This window comes from Lethenteron reissneri, chromosome 48, assembly GCF_015708825.2.
Source record: "Lethenteron reissneri isolate LAM-NWPU_2019-01 chromosome 48, ASM1570882v1, whole genome shotgun sequence".
Classification (NCBI taxonomy): Eukaryota; Metazoa; Chordata; class Hyperoartia; order Petromyzontiformes; family Petromyzontidae; genus Lethenteron; species Lethenteron reissneri.
This window is the reverse complement of record NC_083826.1, coordinates 9,074,702-9,098,156: the sequence shown is the minus strand read 5'-3', so window position 1 is coordinate 9,098,156 and position 23,455 is coordinate 9,074,702. Positions and strand designations below refer to the sequence as shown.

Here is a 23,455-nt window from a genome sequence, read left to right as displayed (position 1 = left end):
TCTACTGCCGTGGATAATGCTGCTCAGTTGGCCTTCAGTATAAAGAACAGCAACGACATGAGAGAAAACGTTGACATATAACCTTTCACTTATTTTAAAAAGAGCCATAGCCTGAAACCGTAGCACATATTATATATATGGTGACCCAAAAGTGAAGCCACATAGGATTATATATTATTATTTTAAGAAATCACAGATGGGGAATTTAATTAATTTCAACAAGTGTTCAAACATAATCTAGGGTTTTTTTGGGGTTAGATCGCATAAATATAAATGTGTCGTTAAACCCGCCACCAGCCTACATAGCCAATTAGTAAGGGTTGTCACATAAACAGAACGTGCCAATTCGTTAATAGCACTGCACACTGGTGTGTTGGAGACAAAATTCACAGCATTAAAATGTTGTGGATTCGCAACATTTAAAAGTTGTGGCGGGTTTAACGACACATTTATATGCATGTGATCTAACCCATCAAACCAATATGATGGACAATGGTGTGCTGTTTAAAATCACTCAGGGTTCTTGGTCCAGTTTTGTGAACGACGGATTTGAGGTGACCCCACAAGAAAAAGAAATAATAGATTGTATTAATAATGGATACAATATTAACTTACAGAATGAACAATACAATTGTGGTAATGTCGGTGTAAAACATAAATAAATGTGTCCTGACTCTTGGACCACCCTGTATTAATATATGTGTACACATATTACTGTTTATGCTTCAAATGAAGATAGGTGGATTATTACATTGCAATATCAAGATATATGGGGAAGGGGCGGGGGGGGGGGGCTTGGGAAAGCCTTCAGCCAGCAGTGGATCGATTGTGGCTGCAGATGACTGTCAATGAAGATAGCCGTGTTGTGTTCTTCATTCTGGAAAAACGTGTGCGTCGTGCAGCTCATTATTTGTCAACATCATTGGCCGCTGGATGAAGGCCCCTCCACAAGCTGCAGAAATCAAGGTCAGGAAATAAAGGGGGTGGACCTGAGCTGCTTTTTTGAGCGCTTTTGTACTGGATAATGAAACGCTTACTTTTTATACGTATAAGCCAAAATGTGAGGGCACACACGTGCGTTTTAGATACGTTTTCGGATTTACGAGCACCCTTCATTCTAAATCTTGACACGGAGTGTATATATGTATTTTGATTTTTTCACAAGTGATTATAGACTACAAAATGTTTTTGCTGCAACCTTGGTAAGGCTTTTTTAAAGCCTATCAATCAAAGCTGGGCCTCCCAGGAGGCTGGTACAGTAAACCCTTCCGCACTCTGTCCGTGGGAGCTCTTGAATTCCTGACCCAATGAAAGGCAAGGAAGGTGGTCACTTTGTCCATAAAACGGTCAATTATTTATATCCCTGATGTTATTTGCAGAAAAAAATTGGCAGCCCGTCAATACTCAAATGCATCTTTTTTCGCTCGGTCAATAACCATGCTTTCCGCGATTATTTGACGAGGGCAGGGTTGTTATTTTTGCTGTTGTTGTTGTTAAGCTTGAAAAATCCGGTACTAAAATTTAATGAGGACAAAAGGCCACACACACACACACTCCAAAGTGAGCCACTCAGAGTAAGGTGAATGGATGGAATGTCGGGAGCAAAGACAAACAGATTTGACATCCAGGGACATTTTCCTATTGGCTGCTGTTTCATTGCTTTGGGCAATGTGATTTTGGATCCATACATGTGGGGCCACATTGTCAGCAGAGGGCAGTGTAAAATAAAAATCCACTGTTGTACTGTACTACGGTCCAACATCTATGCTTACCTTACAAACCCACACTGACCAGCATGGGTAAGTGTGTTCAAATAATCCCCACGGTCCGCCGTGGTGCTGGAAAGCCTTCGTCCAGCAAGCGGCATGATAAAAGGGCTCTATATACAAACAATACATGTGGGAAATTGATAAATTGTTCCTACTTTGAACTGGTACGAGTGTCCGTTGTTTATTTTATCCCAGCCCAGTCGAACCCCGGTGACCTGCAATTGATTCACGGGTGATGCACATCCGTGGCTGTCCGCCTCAAGTGAATATTGGTGCGGCGTGCATAAATCAGCGGTGGAGGAATGGAGGTGGCCAGGTGGTAACGCTGGCATCGCCACCCTCTCGTGTGCTGTGTTGGTCGCGGTTAGGTGCCTTTTAACCAGCTCTTGTGTGTACGTTCTGCGAGGATGAATCAGCGGTATTTGTTTCATTATGTTATCTCAGGTCTCCCTTTGCAATGGAGGCATTTGTATGAATGGGCTCTCAGATGATACTAGATGAAAGTGTAATTGATTTTAACATGTAAGTGGAGCACTCTGTCCTTTGTTTATGATGACAAACAGTGTACACACCTTGGTGAACCTGCTGCACCTGCATGAAGGCATCCCCACATTGTCAGTCGAACCCGGTGTGCTTGCCTAACGTGCGACCGCTCCCCGAAAGTTGTATGAACTTGAATTTCCATAATAAACTCTCCGTTTTCGGCTAAAGTGGATGGACTCTATAATTATGAATACATATTTAATTGGTGATTCAAAACATTGAGATACAAAATACAAACTCGCCCTCCTCCCCCCCCCCCACCACCAATCATTATTCCGAGGCTCATTTCACACACAGGTGATAAAATATGACACATTAATGTATGTTAAGTGTGCTATATTAAATGCTAAAGCAATGTTGAATGCTAAAGCAATGTTAAGGCAACGTGCGTTGGTTTGTGTGCATGCATGTAATATTCCACTCTCAGAACGTATTGACTGTCCACTATATATATACCTTTATATATAGATTTCCTTTATTGAATTTAAATGAAAGTGCATTGAGATGACATTTCTCTTTTTCAAGGTTGACATATATAGTGTAAATATATAACCTGGATGTGCCCCCCGCACATACCACTCTTATACATATCCTGCCTATGTGCCTGGGCAAGATATTTACAAATATCTGTGTGCTCTCTCACTCAGTCTGACTTTCTGCTTGCTTGGCTTCATTGGTGTCTGCTCCCATATTGGCCCAAATTCTCTTATGCCCCCCCCCCAACTGGTTTGTAATCCCTCGACGCATAACTGTGCATGCTTCAGAAGCAATCCAATAATGCACGCTATTCAGACTCACTCCACCGAGCTTTAATTATTGCCAATCAATCAAATGCACTGTATGCATGGAACGTCCCAGCTTTGGGTTGGCTACATGATCATAATAATTATTATTTATGCAACAACTAATGTAATGGAAGTGAACCAAAACACAGTAGTGGAACACATTTGTGTTGTTATTGGTCTTACGTGAGCAGTGTTTGCACAAGTCGAAGTTGGCGCTGATTATTTAGCAAAAGCCTTGTGAGTACGTGATTTTAAACTCACGCGGGGTTTGACTCACACACCGTCCACACAGTTGGAAATGCAGACGTTTTAGATAATTTGCCTACTTGTTGAAATGCGTTCACGGTGATGCACGGTCACACACTAATTTAGCGGCCAGGTTAAATTTACATCCCAAAATTTGCCCTGCATCGCTGATGAGCAGCGCACTGGTTATTGCCTATCATTTTACATGTTTTTAATGGAAAGTTATTCCTTCATTTTAACTGGATACAAGACAATGCTCCCTCCCTCCCACCAGCCAGCAAAACTTTTCAATAAAAAAATATGAATGAATGGCACAAAATAAAATGAATCTCGCTACAGAAAATGTCGAGCATGATTCAACAATTATCACGATGCATTAGACAATTTACAAGATAAATTAAATATTAGTTACAAGTAATTGGAAATTGCATTTACACGTTCTGTCATGAGATTGTTTTACGTGAATAAAAAAATATATTTTATATAAAATCTCTTTTTAATATAAAAATGTAACCGCACATATCAGTTGCAAATGCAAATCTCACATTTTGGTTATCTAGAAGGTGTTGAGTAAAGCTATTCTATTATTGTGATGAAAACCTTCAGCTAATGCTTATTTCATCATTAAGAATGTACAATGAGTTCTACGTTTGAAATAACGGCATCTGTTTACAAAACAAAGTCCAAAATACACGTCATTCCTTGCATATTTTACTTCCAAAATAATCATCGCATATTTCATGAAACCTAATTGCCAACATTCGATTGTAGTTGCTCTTTTAGGTAAAAAAAAAGTATAATATTCATATTGTTGTGAACAGCCGCTGCGAGAAAGCCGATGCATTGGTTTAAGAAGTGAATGACAATACCACAATCAAATAACTCTCCACTTGCTCCATTGCGAGAGGGCACTTGATACGCTAACTTCCCATTGAAATGAGAGCTCACTTGATCCACCGGTTTACCCTGCTCATGTTCATGCAAAAATTATTTTAAAAATGTATTTGTTCTCAGCCACGTCTGAAGTAGAATGTACGGATTTCTCGCGCATCTGGGAAGCCTGCCAATGCCGATGTTACTCTAAACTCCCTTTGCCTTCGTCGGAGAGAGTGACCCCATTGCGTAAGCGCTTTTAGGAGCGGATTGAGTGGACACAATCATTACTCGTCCACCATCCGCTTACTGCAAATGCCACCCCGACAACTGCTCTGAGCTGCATAAAACACAGGATGCACAATTGCTGGAGTATGCCACTGGTTTATCTAAATGTATATACATCTTACACCTAATGTGTGAAAATGAGACTCGGCCACTTTACACCCTTTGGTATAATTTCCCTGATGTGCCAAGCCATGCAGGTACACCCATGTCTGCATAGTGCTCTCGGAGACTCGGTTCATGTATCCAATGTGAGCCGGTGCTGTGCACAATCACGGCCATGCACAATTGTATAGATGGCATGAGGCCGTGCATGGGTAATGTGCGTTGATTTGTGGTGAGTATATGCGCGCACACATACTGTATTGTTGTATATGCAGTAAAAGCAAACTAACGCGAGTTTACAGCATGGAGTAGCCAACACAAGATGAGAAGATTAGGGGGAATATTAATATAATATTGCAAATTGCATGATTTTATTTAACGAGTAATTTATACCGCCATTGTGCACATTGACATTGTGTTTTATATACGTATGTAGTGATTTGGCAAAAAAACACTTCACTATGCTTGGAATATGTGATTAAAAAAAGCAATCTGGAACACCTTATTTGGCCGGGTTTGTTTTCCTGCGCCTTAAACAGTGCATGGCATATGCAGAGGCATGCGCACACAGCAGCTAAATAAACACGGTGATATTTACAGCGGAAGTAAGCGATAATTTCTTCATTGTGGAACTCATTTAGAATGAACCGCGCTTGAATTTATAATATTAACACGAGCATGAATATTGCACGGTCTGCATGCATGAGACACTCATTATAAATGGCATTAGGCCATGCATGGGTAATGCGTGTGGGTGTATAAATATTTATTTTTAATAAGTTTTGCTGATTTTATCACCCGAGCAGAGGTTAACGTTTCAAACTACGCCCATTAGAGTTAACCACCTCAGTCCCTACCCATACGTGAATGGAGCTGAGTTTGTTTGATTTAGAAAAGTTAAGAAGCACCAGTGAGAAGTTGACTCTTTCCACTTGTACATGGAAGCTTCCAATATGCATTACATGATCCAAGTCTAAACCATGCATACTACGTACCTTAGACAGCCTCATCCATTCACATCAATTGGCGAGTTTAATAATGTATTAGATATGCATCTTATATTCATTTTAAAGCACTGATGGATCTATGAGTCGCATGAAACAAAAGCTCGCGTAACCAACCCGCAGTAGCCTAGCCTCGTGGAGGATAGTCACCCAACCCCCGCACGACTGACACTTAGTGGGACCGGCTTCTTTAAGCAGTAGCTTGAGCAAATAGCTGTCAATTATTATAATAATACTTCCATAAGTATCATTCATTTTATATTTTCTTGTATTTCCACGACTATCTACGACTTTGTGGGAAGCCAACAGTGGGTATTTCTCCTATGTATACACAGGACACCGCTGTATGGAATGCCCACCAGTCACTTGGGGGTGTGAAATAACGTGAGTAACCGCTCCAAGCTAATTTTAGACGCAAACTTTTACCGCGTTTAAAATGTGCTCTGGTCTACCTCGCAAGAAATATTAGTACGGCTGGCATGGTTGGCTCCGTACGATGCGAAACAACTTCAACATACATGCATAAATATCCGTCATTCTCTGCTCTTTAAGCAAATTAAGTGAACACGTTTTCGTTAGATAAGCCCATGATTGGGTTGGCATGCGAGTCATCGTTAACACATTTTTTTCCCGAATCACCGTGCAATGATGAGCAATGAAGGGGAGGTTGGGGGTGGGGTGGACGTACCAGGGTGCAGAAGTGGTCAGGTGGAGTCCCGCACGTGATGTCCGGCGGGTCGAGGCGCACCTTGGCAAACTTGGTCATGTCGGTCGCCTCGGGCTGGCACGCGTGGTACTCCCAAGCCGGGCCCCTCCTCCGTGTGAATCATGCTCTTGCACTGGTCGTAGCGATCCCTTTCGGCCGACGTGAGCGCACCCAGAAGTAGCCAGCAGGCCTGTGCCGACAGCAGCGCTTGCACGCCCGGCCACATGATTCCTCGCCTTTGTCGCATGAGCCGGTAGGGAGATGATCCCTCTTCCTCCTTTTTTACACGCTTATTGCACTGTGCATTAACACGGTTAATGCTTTGCTTCGTCTTCCCCTTGTGTGTGTGTGTATAGTACGATTGTTATTGTTATATATAAATATTCCTTCTATTATAAATGTAATGTGTACTTATTATCTATACGCTGGCAGTCTTTATTGTTAATTGCAGCGACAACTTTGAAGGGGAATCCCCCCCTCCCCCTTCTATGTGAGACGCGCTGCTATGTGTCGTCTTCGTTGCATTGCAATCCAGATCTCCACTGGTTGAGCCGGCGCCGCCAGGTAACAACCGCAGGGGAGTCGACGACCAGCGGTGGTCTCGGAACGCGCACGCCACGCCGACGTTTTAAACACTTCTGGCGAGCAAAACAAAAATGCGTACACAAAAATCAGACAGTCCCGTATTTCAATTGCTGTGCTCTATTGCTATTCTAAGTTATTCAGTAGTATTAACTAACTGTAGTTAGTACCTTAATTACCACGAGAGACGGCTGTTGTGTTGTAGCGATATAAAACTATGTTGGTCCCGCGCTACGCCTTGCTTGATTTAAGAGATCATCGCAATTCCGAGGCGCTGTCCGTGGTGCTGAATCGGGACGCTCCGCACTGCCCTCCACTTAAAGTGAGCGCAGCCGACTGTCTTTAAAAAAAACACTTCGTTAGAGCGAACGAGCACACACATACGCACGCACATAAGCACGAACGCTGAGCAGGAGTGTGCGGTAACTGCTGCCTGCTGCTACAGCTACTGCCGCTACTGACAGGGATGGGGAGGAGGTGAAATGAAACCGGGGAGAAGAGTGGGGGTGGGGGGCGAAGGGGTGGGGTGCTGGATGAAGAGGATGGGCTAGGAGGTCACAGCAATAGGATATAGACGTGGAGGAGAGAGAGAGAGAGGGGCAGAGTTGCCGAGTTGGGGGAAGCTTTGCGCGCGACACAGAGCAACGCCGTGGAACGCACGCGGCTCTCGCGCCAGACAGGGGCTCTCTCGCACCGCGGCACTCTGGCAAAAATGCGCGCTCGCCGACTCCCAAGCGGAACTGCGAGAGCGTCACCGGGCACTTTGCGCACTGGTGCGGAGAGGGTGGTGTACGATGCAGGGGCGGTGGAGGGAGCAGGAGAGGGCGAAGGGGGGGAGGGGTAGTGGATGAAAGGGGGCGATCCAGTCCCGGTGGGGAGTGGTGGCGCAGACGGACACAGGGAGACTCACTAATATCCGCCACAGCGATTCGCTCGCTTAGGATAAGTGGACGAATGTTGCGACTTTATTTAAAAAAATCGAGGGCGTTTTACGTGAGAACTCTACGCAAGAAGAACGCCGTCTTAGCATGCAAGATTGTTAAATACAAAGGCCGTGTAAATATGTGCATGCGTTTTATAGGTATATGTGATCACGTCTACGTTGCACAACGATGTTGCGTTATGTATGTACTCGAATGCATATTAATCAAGGCATCGGTGTTTTTTTTCCTCGCCTCTGTGCTGTAGAACGGTTTTGTTGGGCGTGTTTCATACACTTATTGCAGTATTTATTACTAGAGTCTGCAGTGTGTCGTCTTCTTCCTTTAACATATGGTAGTCTTCTGCAAATTATATACCAGTATCCAATCTCTTGTTCATACTGTTCGCTTATATATATATGTGTGCGTGTGAACTGTGGGTCTTTTTTGCGCTTCTTCCTTTATAAAGCTTCACAGACACCGTTGAAAGGAGTAACCCCCCCCCCCCCACCATCTTAAGAAAACCCATACGCCGTTTGTTGTCTTGGTTGCAGTCTCGGCCGGCACCGACACAGCTACGAACAGCGCAGAGGTGCCAGACGACACCGCGTATCCGGGAGAGCAACACCGCTGCTGCTGACGTTTTGACATAATGTTTTGGGAATCGAAACGCCATACAAAGTCGGACGGTCCGTATTTTTAATCGCTGTATCGTTTCGCCATTCCTATTAAGCAGCAGGGTGTCAATTAACATGTATAAACTGTCATCATCGATAGAGGATCAAAGCAGCAGCTGTGTTACAATGCTAACTGCAGCGAGCGCCGTGCCTTGCTTGGTTTAAGAGTTGTTCGCAGTCCCGAGGCGCTGTCCCTGGTGCTGAACCGCGCTCCACTTTAAGTGAGCGCAGCCGTCTCTAAAGCCCCACGACAACACACGCACACAAGAGAGCAACACCAGGTAGGCGTCTCCGGCAATGCTGCCCGCCCGCCCTCCCGTTTGCCTGCCTACCTGCTGCGGCAGCTACCCCTGCTGCTGCTGCTGCTGTTACTGACAGGAACGAGGAGGTGACGAAAGCTATGCCGGTGGAGAGACGTGCTGGGTGTGAAGAGGATGGGCGGGGAGGTCACAGCAACATGGTTATAAGTGTGGAGCAGAGAGATAGAGAGGCGGAGTTTTGCCGAGTTTGGGGAAGCATTGCGCGGGGAGATTGAGCAACAGCGCCGAACGCACGCGGCCCTTGCGCCAGACAGGGGCTCTCTCTCTCTCGCACCGCGCTCATGGCAAAATGCGCGCTCGCGGATTCGCAAACGGAGCGGCGAGCATCACCGGGCGGCCGCGTGCGAGAGTGCGGAGAGGGTGGTGTACGATGCAGGGGTGGTGCAGGGAGCAGGACAGGGGAGGGGAGGGGGGTATCAGGAAGAGGGGTGAACCAGGCGCGGTAGGGGGGTGGTGGCGGAGACACGGAGAGACTCGCTAATACCAATCACATCGATTCGCTCGCTTGGGCCAAGCCGATTATTGTTCTGTCAGATGTGTGCTTTGACTTTATGGGAAAAAAAAAACATGCGCGTATGTTGTGATAACTGTATAACAGCACGACTACTACATGTGCTGTGCAACACATAGGTGGTGTGCATGTATTGCTTTGCGCACGTGTATGGCAATACAGTATATATTTACTACATAATGCTATTGCGTGATGTTTGTAGCCAACTGCATATTAAGCAAGATATCAATGGCACCCCTTCTCCTGTAAAAAGGCGTATTAGGGCGCGTTTTATAAACGTACTGTATTATGTAACAAGAACAAACAGATATAATCCTCATTTCACCGATGGCATTCTTTATACACCTACATGACAGTCGTCATTATTGTATGCATACCGTTCGCTAATTGCAATACTGGATGCGATCTTCCTTGGCACTTCTTCCGTTTGAAAGCTTCAGCAAAACACTTTCAAGGGCGGCTGTCGTTTGTCGACTTCGTTGCATTGAGATCCACAATGTTCAGGAAGATGCGTTTGGCCCAATAAATAATTAACAGTCGTTCGTGTACTGTAGCGATCTACCTGCTCTTTTGCTGGACACCCCTTAACGCCCTCCAGAAATGTAAACCCTCCGCTAGCCCCGCCATCTACAGGTGGAGAAGGGGAACTCGCATGGTGTTAGGAGGCGTCGTTCGCGGTTTCACTTGGAAGAACAGCAATCACTTGAAATTGCACCACTGCCATTAGAACCCAAGAGACCTGCCTGGAGAAACGGCGACAGCTTTGCAGCTGCCGGCGAACCTTTTGAGGGCGTTGTTGCTGATTGGCACGGTTGGCTACGTACGGCGCGAAATAAGTTCAACGTACTGTGCGTACAGACTGTTGTTGAAGCCTTGTTGCCACGTGGTCAGCCACGCGTTTGCACGGGGCGGGGGTGGGAGGGGTCCTCGACCGAGATGCAACCTCGACTAACATATCGATCGCTCGAGCTCGATCAGCCACTGAGCGCTCGTCGAGTAAAATGCTGAAGGCCACAGTTTCAAAGACGTCTGCTTGCATAGTTAGCCGAGCATTTACTTAGCGATGCGGTGTTCTCGTGTTACAGTACCAGTAGATGCCAGTATCGTGTTATACTGTCGGTGACAGTACAGGAGACCCCTGAATATCGAGGGGGGTGGGGGTGGTTACGTTCTTGGAAAGTTCCGCGAAAGTCAAAATGGCAATATTCAAGCCTCAAGCCTGACCTAAATCAGGGGGTTAGGTTCACGGCAACCCACAGTTTCCAACATCACAATTGAAATAAGTACTGTACTGTATGCCAAATAAACTAAACACTAAATAATGTAAATGAACATGTAAAAACCCGATACAAATAAAAAACAAGTCGTCGACAATAAATAGTGCAGTATAATATCCATATAGTGTTGCGGTGTAGGTAACAATAGATAACCTCGGGGCCTATTTCCTGTGCATTTCAGCTTTGCAACGTTGCCGCCTATCTCGCTAACCCTGCTCGGTCCGTGACCAACAACTGACGATGATGATGATGGGCAGGAGGATACCGACGTGGGATTGGCGTGAAGTAGAGAGTTCGAGGTTTATTTAATGCGTACACGGATAATCCCATTTAGCCAGTTGCCCGGCTATTTTACAAGGGACGACACAAACATAATATTGCAGAGAACGAGTAGACGGTCGTTCTAGAATATTACACAACTAATTAAACGAAACATAAAAAGCACAAAAAACCTGCAAATATAGTCAGAGCAAGAGGCGCCAGAAATAGGTACAGGCGGTCATCGACTTACGAACGCCCGACTTAAGAACAACCGCAACTTACAATCCAGCTTCTATGAAAAATATATCTAACAAATAACATCGATTTAAAACGCGAACTCGCACTTTAAAACTGAACCGCGGAGTTATTTTGTTTAGAGGAGGGACCCTTCGTGAGATGTAGCGAGTGTAACGATGCTTCTCTTCTTGTTGCTGAGTCGTAACACGTTTCATAACACTAACCGTGTGTGAATTTAAATGCAGTGCATTGGTGTGTTCTGACTTATGAACCGTTCCACTTACGAACGGGTCTTAGGAATGAATTAGGTTCGTAGGCCGAGGACGGCCTGTATACGTGAAGGTATACTCGCTGTTTTAGTTTAACACTGACACGAGCACACGCGAATCGAAAGAGACAGCGCAAACATAGCGTGGGGCGCAAGAGGCGCCAGAAAAAAAACAAAAACAAAGTTTAACACGTCAGCTTTCGCCATCACGAAATCTCTATGTTTTGGTATAATAGGGAAACAGTGAAGATGGTTGTTGTATGTAGGGGAAGGTGGAAGGTGGGTGGGGACAGGTGGAGGATACATTATGGAGAGAATCAACTACCAACCACGTGAACTTACTCTCATTAGCCGAGCCGTTTATTGTTCCGACTTCATAAAAAAAAACCAGCGCCACCAGCTTGAAAAGCATGCAGCAATAAGTACTGCGTGTGGAAATTTTGCATGCGAAGTATTGATTTATATTTGCTACCCACGCATTTCAAAGCACATTTTCTTAAATTACATCAGTAGCTTACTGCACACACTCATCAACGTATCAATGCTATTGCTTTTAACGAATACAGCTGGACCGGTACATATTCTTAGGTTTTTTCGGTACATGTTTACATTGTAAGTGCTATTTGCCTAACATGTCTGCATTATTAAAACGAGATACCAAGCGGCCTTCAACGTGATTTCTGTTACATTCGAGTAAACAATGGCACTTGAACGTAATCAACGTGTGCTAATTAGGAACAATGTAATTGTACAGATTTTTTAAGTGGCGAATTTCAGCTACAGTACGCAAAGTTGTTACTCTTTACATGTGAGAAAACAATTGCATGCGAACATAACTTGTGCTCATTAGGAACATCCTAATTGTACGTTTTTTTAAGTGGCCGTTTTCAGCTAAACAAAGTTACCTGTTCGCGTGTATTGATATTTAACAAAAAAAAACAATAATCACCCTTCTCCCTCGACTAATGAAAAAGTCAATGGAGAAATGAGGCAGCTCACGAGACAATATATAAATATATAAATTAATCAAGCCCAAGAGCCGGGAGCACACATGGGGCAATTATTCTTGCAGAAGAATGTGTAAACTGCCGTAAGCAATGTGTAGAGAATACGGAGACTCTGTTGGAGAGTAAATGCACAAATTGTGCTCAGATTGTACATGTGGTGGATTTGCTCTCCGACACACCGGTGTGCTGTACTCGTAACGAATTGGCATGTTCTATTTTTATATTATTTGGGTCTTTCGGTAAAGCCACGTAGATAGAAAAAATAATTTTAAAAAATGAAGCTCCAGCGCATGCCCCCCCCCCCCACACCTGACGCTCAACGTACAATTGTCAGACGCACAACCAATACACAGACGCGCTACCGCCACTTCCGGCTCAAGTGGAGGCCAACGTCACCTCGGGAGGGGTTCTCTACAAGCCCTCTCTCGTGGAGGCCATTCCTCCAGCAGGCACGTGCGCAATCACTTGCAGCGCCTGCGCCTTCATCTTTTACGTGACCCAATTACAAGCGGCTACAAATTCGTCATCAAGACTAATCGGCTGGTACGGCTATATGCTGTCGTGTAATGCTGTTGCGTGTTTAGCAGGCACGCGTGCGTAATGCACTGGTGTTGGTTCACACCGCGTTTGCGCTTGTGACCGTGGGTCGCCGCGTGATTTGCTTCCGTGGCTTCGTTACCGGAGGCCAAAAATAACCCTCGCGGCAGCAGCAGCAGCAGCATGCGGTAGGCGAGAAGGGGGGATAGCGGGGGGGGGGGGAAACTAGGGCAGCCAAAGCCCTTCCCTGGGAACAATTGTTCCCGCAGATGTGCGTCCGTCATGTAAAACGTGATGGTAAATCACCGCAGGGCAGTCACGCCTTCACCATCAAGACAACACATGTGGCTCAAGGGGCCTCCTCGCAAAAAATACCTTATTGGCCAAGTGCTCATTTTCAAAAAGCCCAAGTCAAAGTGTCGTCCTCCCTGAGCCAGCGGTGGAAATTCCACGTTACTGTGGCGGTGGCCAGCATGCCCCTAACACGATCACGCAAACTTTCCGATGTGTGTTGTTTTTCGCGTTGTGCCGCGGTGTTGTTCGGCGTGATGTGTCCGACGTTTCGCTTCACGTGAAACAAAGAACCACATGACGAACGACACACGGCACAGACCGCATCACGTCGCAGAGCTGTGCAGCACAACCGCAAACATCCACTTCGTAGCAGGACAGTAAATGTTCCGCGAAGTGGTACATATGTTACCGATCCAGGAGAGATGATGCGACTGGACTCCTTGACGCAGCGATTAACTGGTTGAGATACGATTAGCTCAAACTTTATTTGAAGCTTTCGTGACTGCAGGAATTACTCTTTGGTTATTTCGGTAAAGTCACGTAGAAAGAAAATAAATTAAATAATAGAGCACCACGTTTCGATTGCAACACAAGCAACCGTCATCAGGTAGAACAAAACACAGACACGGAGACACAGACAGACACACGAGCAGAGAGAGAGAACACAGAGACACAGAGAGAGAGAGAGAGAGACACTGTGTCTGTGTTGTCTCTATCTGCACACTGTGCATAGCTAACACAGAGGTGAGCATCTAGAAACAACCCATATTGCTGGAGGTCATCGGAGGAGGTGACATGTGGCTGGTATATTTGTGAAACCGTGAGACTACAATATCTGACTGACGTGGGAAATCAGTTCATGGAAACTTGAAAATAAGTAGTGTTATTTTGTTGTGGGCACGGTTGCAATGCCATCTCATGGTCTACAGGGGCAGCATTTGTGGACTTATTCGGTTTTCCAACACCCAAAAGTGGTGTTAATGCACGCCATGCATGCTGTCTCCTCCTGTAGCAAAGGAAGCCAGGGACAATTGCAATAACAGACAGTAATCTCCGCAAATAGCGCCCGTCCTATTTTTCCAAAATCCGGGACCATATTGTACCTTGCTGGTATCAAAACTCGGAACGTGCAGAAACACTTCACGTCAAACTGACCGCAAGGCCCTTCGCACTTAAACCACCTCCCCCCCCCCCCCCCCGTGTGTAAATAACTCCAGCGGCGGTTTGTGGCTGCGGTTTGAGAAAGCTACAAACTCCGTCTCGGGTTTTCCAAGTCTCAGGTGATACGGCAGAGTCGGATTAACCGGCGACTGAACTGAGCAGGCAATGCATAACAACGCACCAATCACGGGCTCCCACTCGATCAGTTTCTCCTGGGAAGCTGCAAGGACTGCGTATGCCTGGCTGGGAGATCAAGTGATAATTAAGCCATTGCATTCCAGTTCGTTAATTAATCCGTTCGCGTACATCACCAGAGCCTATGGCAATGCACGGTGGTGGGTGTTTTCTTTGGTGCGTGCATTAACGGTTTGCATCTTCATCCGTCCTCGATTCTCTGCCCTCATTTTAATCTCGACAAATGCCCCCTTCAGCCCCTCTAACATTGCCAATCCTTTGGATTTCCTCTTGGTTATTTCCCCTTCGGTTCTTCCTTCTGTTAGTGTTCTTAATTCATCAAATGTGTCCAATTCATAGAATGTTGTCCCATCTCGTTCTCCTTCTGGTCACTTCCATTGTACGTTATTTCGTCGATGCCACTAAATATTGTTTTTTTTTCTCTGTCCAGCAGCACACGTGGTGTTGTGTACAAAGTAGACTTCCTCACTACCCATTTCTGGCTTCAGCAAACTGGAGCCCTGGCTTGCAACCTTAGCTCTCAATACCCAGTTGTGGTATACATGGCTTGGATATCCGTATGCGGTACTAAGTCATGTAACCGACTCACTGGGGGCATAGGTTTACACTTGGGAACACATTGACTTGAAGCTTTTGTGACTGCAGGAGTTCATATTATTTGGGTCTTTCTGGTGACGATTGCTTGTGTTGCGATCGAAACGTCGTAGTTTCTTCGTAAATGTTTTTGTTCTACGTGACTTTACCGATAGACCCAAATAATAAGAATACTTGGGAACATGTTCAAATGCATGCCTGTGTGTGAAATGGACAGATGAACATCTGTTGAAAATGATAGTTGTACCATGTACAGATATTGCACTGAGTGTGGGTGGTTAATTGGTCAGAGTGAATATATGAAGGTCGGATGTGTGACAGTCCAAATACTCGCTGTGGCCGTGTATTATGGTGCACTGGTGAATCAATACAATTTGCAAAACTGTATTACAAACACTGACACATTAATTTTAGTCTCAGCTTCTCCAACGAGTTGAGTTAAAGTCCACGTCGTCGTATCTAATTATTATTCACAAAAATGTACTTTAATTAAATAAGGTTACAAAAAGGCAAAAGAAATGGACTCAGCTTGATGAGAGCCAGCGATGGGGCCTGAATGTTAATATCTAAAACGTAGGCTGTCGCGGGTTAAATCTCGTTATTAGTAAGGTTTGTCTCCTGAACAGAACATGCCAATTCGTTACTAGAACAGCAACACCGGTGTGTTGGAGAGTACATCCACAACATTTATAATCTGAGTCTGACGTTTCGCCAGTAATTACAACTAGCATCATCAGGCGACGGCCAGATTTGTGGAGAGATCCTTCTGTTTCGTTTCCTTAAATACTAGGACAGATGTGATGTCGTCACTAGTGAGCCTCGAACGTGCGAAGGCCAGTGGGGGAGGGGGCAGCTAACGAATTCATATAAATGACAACGGGTATCCATTGCCTGGTGGGTTATTCATATGGTAATCAACGTACGTTCTGCATCGAACCTTTGCAAAATGTGTGGGACACATTTCGCACTGAGCACGCGTTGCAACGTGGCCGAGGGTCGGTGGCAGCCACTTGGGACCGTGCCCAACCAATCTCCCCCAAACTTACGCTCGGGCATGGCTTTTTCACGCGTGAAATCGCTCCAGTTCCAAGGAAGCGATGTGCGCAATTGCATTTGATATCTGCATCAGCGTCTTTTACAGTACGTTGGAACCCACGTGGGAGATTTTCAGCCGCTGTTAGCGAATGGACGCACGTGTCCCCCGCCCCATGCCTTTGGACTGAATGAGGTTGAGCATCCATTGAGACTCCGCTTGCTCCACTGCGTTGCGGTGCCACCTATGAAGCTCCGCGGAGTAAAAGCTTGGTGCATCCTCGGGCATCACAACTCGGTAATTTGTGGCACTGGCTATCCCCGGAGGGAGGAGGGGAGGGAGGGGTGGGGAGGGAGGGGTAGGGAGGGGAGGGAGGGGGGAGGGTGGGGAGTGAGGGGGGAGGGGAGGGTGGGAGGAGGAGGAGGGGAGGAAGGGGTTGCCCAGATCTTCTCCTGGAAAGGTGACAGATGCAAACAGGAATGATTCTAGGATAGTCCCGCACGTGTGCCTTTCGCACATGCTGTACGCCTGTTATCATCTCGCCCGAGTTTTTGCCCATTAACAACCCAACGCGCTCCTTCTCCTCCTCCTCCTGTGACTGCCGCTCCAGGGATCTGTGCCCAGTTTGAGCAGCGGCCTACGCTGAAATGGAATACGCTTGTTGGGAAGTTTGAATTACAAGTTTCCTTTCCTTTCACATCATTCCATGACTGTTGGTAATCATTCCCCCTCCCTTCCCCCCTCTTGAGCGCCGTCGAGAACTTTTTTTACGTTGAATTTCCCTCAGAACCAAGTTGACTTGAGCGTAGTTTGCAAGCGTATTTTTGCATTGTCAATACATAGAAGGCAGCCATCGAACTCCTGCAGACACTTGCGATGAATGGATGGATGCCTTTGTTATTTGCAATGTAAGCCCTCCCCCCTGCCCCCCCAACCCACGCCCAGATTAAAAGTTCTGCAAAGCTTCACAGAGTTACAGAGAATATGTACGTGTAATAAGCATGTGTGTGTTTGACACAAATTGGAAAGATTGCGAGTTCGTCTCTTGGCCAGGAGTCAAAAAGATGAGGAACCATTTGTTAAGAAGTCAGCAGTCGGTGTCTGTCAGGAGAGATTACGCGTTAAGGCACTTCCACGTATGTGTACGCATTGTGGAAAGGTTTCCGATCACGATAAGCTTTGATATTTCGGTCCGTTCGTGAGTGTTTTTTGCATTTTTCCCATTTTAATGCAATTGTGCTATCGTCACGAAGTCACAAGATGCAAAATCGCTTTGGATGATCATGCAGGGCAGTATGCAAACGCGCATCAGAGAATGGCCGATGGAAGTTGATTATCGGAGGGCTTTTCCGAGTAACCGTTCAAGTGGCCTTTTAATCATTTGCACCGGAAGGTCACACTTTTCCACACACCCTCATGTGAGAAAGGTGTTTGTCATATGACAATCAAACCAGTAATAACATTTCAATAGCTGGAATGTATCCAAAGGAAGTACAAAACCCAATGTAATATTTCTTTTACACAGTCATTGGTAACTGAGCTCAGACCATTGGCTCACGTATACCTGGCAACCTGTTATCATGTCGGCTCACCCCTCTGACCTGGGCTCCACCTGGCTACCTCAATCACGTGTTGTAACACCATCATTTGTTCTAGATTTGAAGCTTTCGTGACTGCAAGGATTCATATTCTTAAGTTTTTTCGGTAAAGTCACGTAGGTAAAATTTTAAATTAATAAAAGTAAAATAAAAATAAAATAAAAATCACGACGTTTCGGAGGCAACACAAACCTGACGACGGGGGCTTGTGTTGCCTCCGAAACGTCGTGACTTTTTTATTTGTTATTTTACTTTTATTAATTTTAATTTTTACCTACGTGACTTTACCGAAAAAACCTAAGAATATCATCATTTGTATACCTACTGGCATTGCACGCTGGCTTAGGTAGCGTTACTCTTCACGTCTCTATGCATGAAGAATGTGCAGGTCGGTTCACAATCTGGACACTGATGTTGCCGAGGCTTTCATTGTGAAAGCCAGTATGGATGTTAACTGTGAACTCCAGATGGAATATTCATCCCTTGGCACATTGTTCCAGTTCAAGGGATTGGCCATACCACGTCTTTGATTATTTCTGGTATTTAATGTGTTACTCTTGATGGCTTACTCGAAAGGGTAAAATCTGTTGCTGTTTTTAGTTTGATATTACTCGCCAAAAATAAGAAGTAATTAGTCAATTCAATGTTACTTAATCATCAATTTCCTTAGTTGCACATTTAGCCAAGTAAAAAAAAACTGGAATATTTTTTACTTAATAATAAATAATGCCATAATGAAAAAAAAGTTACATAAAAGTTTCTCCTTGATCTAATAAGCAATCTCATAACATGCCCATTGGTGGCTCTGAGCCAATGATTAAAATTCCCTCTTTGCTGGGTATATCGGTCGGATCATAGTGATAATACATTATCCAGAGAAGCATGGATGAATCTTTCGGCTCTTCTTCAGGAGGGTCCTGCATTGGGATGTTTTGCCATTACTTTATTAAATGAGTGCATTGCAAAGTGAGAGGAAACCAGAGTATTTGGAGAAAACCGATGCATGCGAGTGTACAATTTGAAGCCCAATGGCTGATAGATGAAGGCCTCCTCATGACGTGTCAGTCACGGTGGTTGATCATACTTCACCACGCTGGCCATTGCAGGCTGGTGAAGAATTTACTTTTACCGCTCGCAATTTATGTTATCAATGGCTGGGAATCGAACTCGGGTTGCTGGACTCAGAGTTCAGTGCATTAACCATTGCACTCGCAGTATGCACAGATTGATTTGGAAGCAACCACATCTAATCTTACACCTTAACTGTCTCTCTCTCTTTCTATGACTCATATAATTGCATCAACACCATCGCTGTTACCCTCCCCAGCCTTTCATCATCATCATCTCAGTGTAAAACAAATGCATTTTCATGGCCATGTTATAATGTGCACATTTCATAAAGGTAAGAGCATGATTATACTTTCTCTAAATTGGTATATTTATTATTTTTTTACACCCATTTGCACAGGAAGAATCAAGGCCATGAATAGTCACTCTCGCCGTTTCAAGGGAATGCATCACCTCCGATTACCAAGGCTAAAACAGACAAGGCTGGTGTTTGGTGTATAATCCTGCAATACCCCTCATTGCATCCAATTTGTGATAAGAGATAATGGTGTAAATGCCAGTCTTCTGCGTTTCTAAGCTTCGCATATGGAAAACAATTATTGCCATTTCAGACGTTGGCTCTGCAGCAAGCTATCAATGTGATTTACGTAACCCAATTCAGCATAACAGGGTTTGTAATATTGCTCGTATTAATCCAACCAAACGTTTTGACCACTGACAATTAAGTAGGATGAAATTATATGAGTCAATGGGGGAAATTTCACATCACTATGACAGTGATCAGTTTCTATAGTTTGCAACCACCTTTACTGGAGTAAAACGTACATCCCAGCATTATTGCATTTATTTGTCAATACAAAAAAAATACGATGACAAAAATAATCGCGTTAAATTTACCAAGCACTCAATTCACGCGATTCACTTGGCCCATAAAAAAAAAAACGTGTTTTTGTTCAAATTCAAGTTTCGTTCATTCCGCACTGCCCTCTTCGCTTCCGCGGCGCCCGACGGCCGAATCAATGCGGTAAAAATTAGACTCGCCGGCCAAACCCTGCCGAATCGGGCCCTCCCACCACTAAAGCCTTGCTCACGTGCCCTTGGAGTTCCCTAAGTGGCCGCCCCTCTTGTCCTTTTTATCATCGCCGCTGCGCGCGCGTGTGCGTTGAGTGCCCGGCACAAGTTGCTCGGCACCGTTCGTTTCTGCTGTGGTCCCTTTCGACCAAGCCCGCCCCGTGTCTCCTCTATTGATTGCGGCTCCAATGCTTTCAGCACCCTCATTGATTTTATTAAGCTAAAAACTGCGCTCGCTTTTTTTGTTGTTGTTGCCGCCCTGGTGCACACCGAAGCAAAAATATTGGCGGGCTTCTGCCAGTATTGAGCCGGATTGATTTGCGCGATACATATTTAAGTAACGCTAAAAGGGGCGCAGATTCACTTCGTAGATTCGAGGCTCACGAACGCGTCTGCGTGGGCCAGCGTTTGAGAATGTTATTTAAATGAATATTCTTGCTTTTTATGAATATTCTGCCACGTGTAAAATGATTGCCCGCCCATGCATGGATGTGTTGAAGATCAAATGATCTCGGCCAGAGTGCGTGTTGATTCTGATCCAAATATCACCTTCTCTATTTTTTAGGAATCATTAAAAATAATCATTTTGTTATGCTGAAACAGCCAAGTGACAGCACAGCAGCTGGTGCATGGCCTCTGACTGGCTCTGTTTTGAATGGGTCTGCCTCATGAAGGACATTTTAAAAGTTGCCTTTCTCTGAGCTTTGGACGATATCCATTAGCGCTTTGAAGTTGCAAGTTAAGCTACCCCAGCTACATTAGTTAGGCGGTGGTAGCGAGAGAGTGGGAAGTGCTAAAATTCCTGTAAAAGTTTCACACACGATCATTAAAAGAAATGGCACATTTCTGAAGCTTTCAACACAAAATGTTGTAAATTGGGAAACTGTGCTCTGTGTTTGCCTATGAAGTGCGGTGTACTCTTTTTTTTCCGGTAAAGTCACGTGGGTAAAAAAATAAAATAAATTAAATCACGACGTTTCGGAGGCAACACAAGCTTCCGTCTTCAGGTGGAACCGTCACAGCAAAATTACTGAAGACGGAAGCTTGTGTTGCCTCCTAAACGTCGTGATTTAATTTATTTTATTTTTTTACCCACATGACTTTACCGAAAAAACCAAAGAGTATGAATCATTGCAGTCACGAAAACTTCAAATCTCGAAGTGCGGTGTGTTTTTATTGAAAAAGAGTTTGAAGGACCCACTGTAATTGGAATTGTTTGGTGTGTGCGCACCACCATACGAATCTGATTTGATCGCAGGTCCTGGTCACCTTTATCGGTCCCAGGATCTCAGCAGTGTCCGCTCGGCAATTTGACCTGAGAGCCATCTGAATATTATGCTTTTTTTAATTTCCACTCAGACCCTGTCAGCCTTTTTGTGCTCATCTCTTTTACAACGCTAAGTTGCTGGTGTTTCAGATCACAGTTCAGATCACAGTTTGGGTCATCTCGATAGGTTAACGATGACATTCAATCAATCATTGTTAACATTTCTCACTTCACATTAATAATGACTACCTCAACACTTCAAGTGAACGAACAATTGCATTAAGGTCCAAGACTGATAACACTCTATGTAATAATACCAGACATTTAGTTTACAATCTAAAAAAGCAACGTACCACAGGCAATTTAATTAAAAACGAATTAAACCGTGTACTATAATTAAGACTAATGACTGAAATCAAGCAATAAGAAAGTGAAAGCAGATACCCATTCATGTTACAGATGCAGTGAGGAGATAGGTGCTTAATAAATACTAAAATTGTATAATCTATCTGCATGTCTGTATGCGTTTGAACAACTCTCATTCGCATAATGATTTCTGAAAGCATTGCATGTTTAAAATAAACATCTGGTAATGAAGTCAGAAGTTACATTAGTACTGAAACATTATTTCGTATATATTTATTTTTCCTATGTATATTTGCGAGTCACATACTATCGATTGTTCCTGTGAAGCGTGCAAGTATATGAACAAATTAAACAACACATTTGTGCGTGATAGTTCACCATTTACCATTTTGGAAAGTTCATCCGTAGAAAAATTTCATTCTCGTTTTTTTGTAAATGACCCGTTTCTCGTTTCTGCCAATATGCCAAATCCTAAACCCTATCCCCATTTAGTATTTTGATTAGGTTGGAATATTTATGGTGATGTGAAACACCAAGCCCAGGATGGGGCTTTCATTCATTTTTATTAAATCCGGCCTCAAAGGCACATTGTCAATTCCTAAAACACAGTTGCTAACCTTTGTCTGAAGGTATAAAATGTGTATGTGTGTGTGTGCGCGCGTGTGATGTTACACTCACAATGACTGAGCTCTTTCGCACTGGCGCAGGTGTGTGACCACTGATGTTAAATGTCATATGGGTACAAATTCAATTAAGGTAGGCCATTGTGCGGTTGCTTATGATGGAGGTACTATCACATATTGAATTAACCCTTTTCCTGCCTGGCTATACCAAATCGATTCAATCTGCTTGAGTTCGTTTACAGGCACATTTAAAGGGACAATACCGCGCAGTTTTTATCTTTTCTTAAACGTCCCGTTCTGAATTTACATCCGTAGGCGTGAATGTCTTCGTTCGGAACAGATGGCACGTTACATTTTGAACGTTTGCACTCACTCACACAATTTGCTGCTGATTCGTGGATTAAAATTCGCGAGGTTTGTTATAAAATCCGCGCAGGTGTGTCAGAAGTGGCGCTCGAATTATCTGACAACAAGCCTGAAGGCAATGATTCTTGTCCATCAAAATTCATACTAATTAATGCAAATAAAAACGAGTGCCCATATGAAGCTGGCTTTTTGTTTATCTTCAAAGAGGACCTACCCCTCCTGTGATGTATGCATGGTACGTAACTTTAGCATGGCAAGAATGAAGCGTCAACAGTTAAAACAAAAATAGAGAAATTTCAGTTCTCCTCCCGCTATCCTGCCGATGTTCTGCTCCCTTTTCTGTGATTGCCTCTTGCTCAGTGTGAATATTAAACTTGGAGATTAGTGGCGCCTGGAGGATTAGACTCTGAGCCGATCCCAAATCCCGCGCCTTAATGCTCGATATTGCATTCAAATGAGAGGCATGAAATTTGCTTTGGCAATGACAGACTTAGGTGTCTACAACCACCGTGGCCTTAGCAAGCTGGAATAAAACAAAAAAGCTTAAGACAGAATCGTGTTTCACACGCGAATAAAATAAAAAAGTTCAAAGTATTCTGATGGCAATGACGGTGATAATGCGTTCATTGTTGTGTTGGTCTGGTTTATGTTTGCGTATTTGCAACAAGGAATGTTGATTTCTTTACGTTCAAACTGGATGTTAACTTTCCTCGGCGTGCGCTAACTTGAACGTATGTCTCTGATATGCATGGAACTCAGAAGCGTGCAAACACAAGCCGTCTCGGTTTTAAGGTCGCCGTAATGAAATATCGCTCTGCAACTTGTAAAGATTGCGCTCTGGTCGGGAGTAGGAAGCTTTACGTTGGCAGTGCGGTAAAAAAAATACTGAAAATTACACGTTTTTTT

At 44.4% G+C, this 23,455-nt stretch overlaps 1 protein-coding gene across 1 annotated transcript in view; it reads right to left on the bottom strand.

The window, feature by feature from the left end:
- The window catches only part of LOC133354580 (netrin-G2-like), a 172,849-nt gene that overhangs the window by 63,871 nt on the left and 85,523 nt on the right, over window positions 1–23,455 (bottom strand). The window contains 2 exon segments of the mRNA XM_061571527.1: window positions 6,299–6,421; window positions 6,423–6,954. Coding sequence (XP_061427511.1) covers window positions 6,299–6,421; window positions 6,423–6,563 — 264 coding nt within the window. The 5' untranslated portion in view covers window positions 6,564–6,954.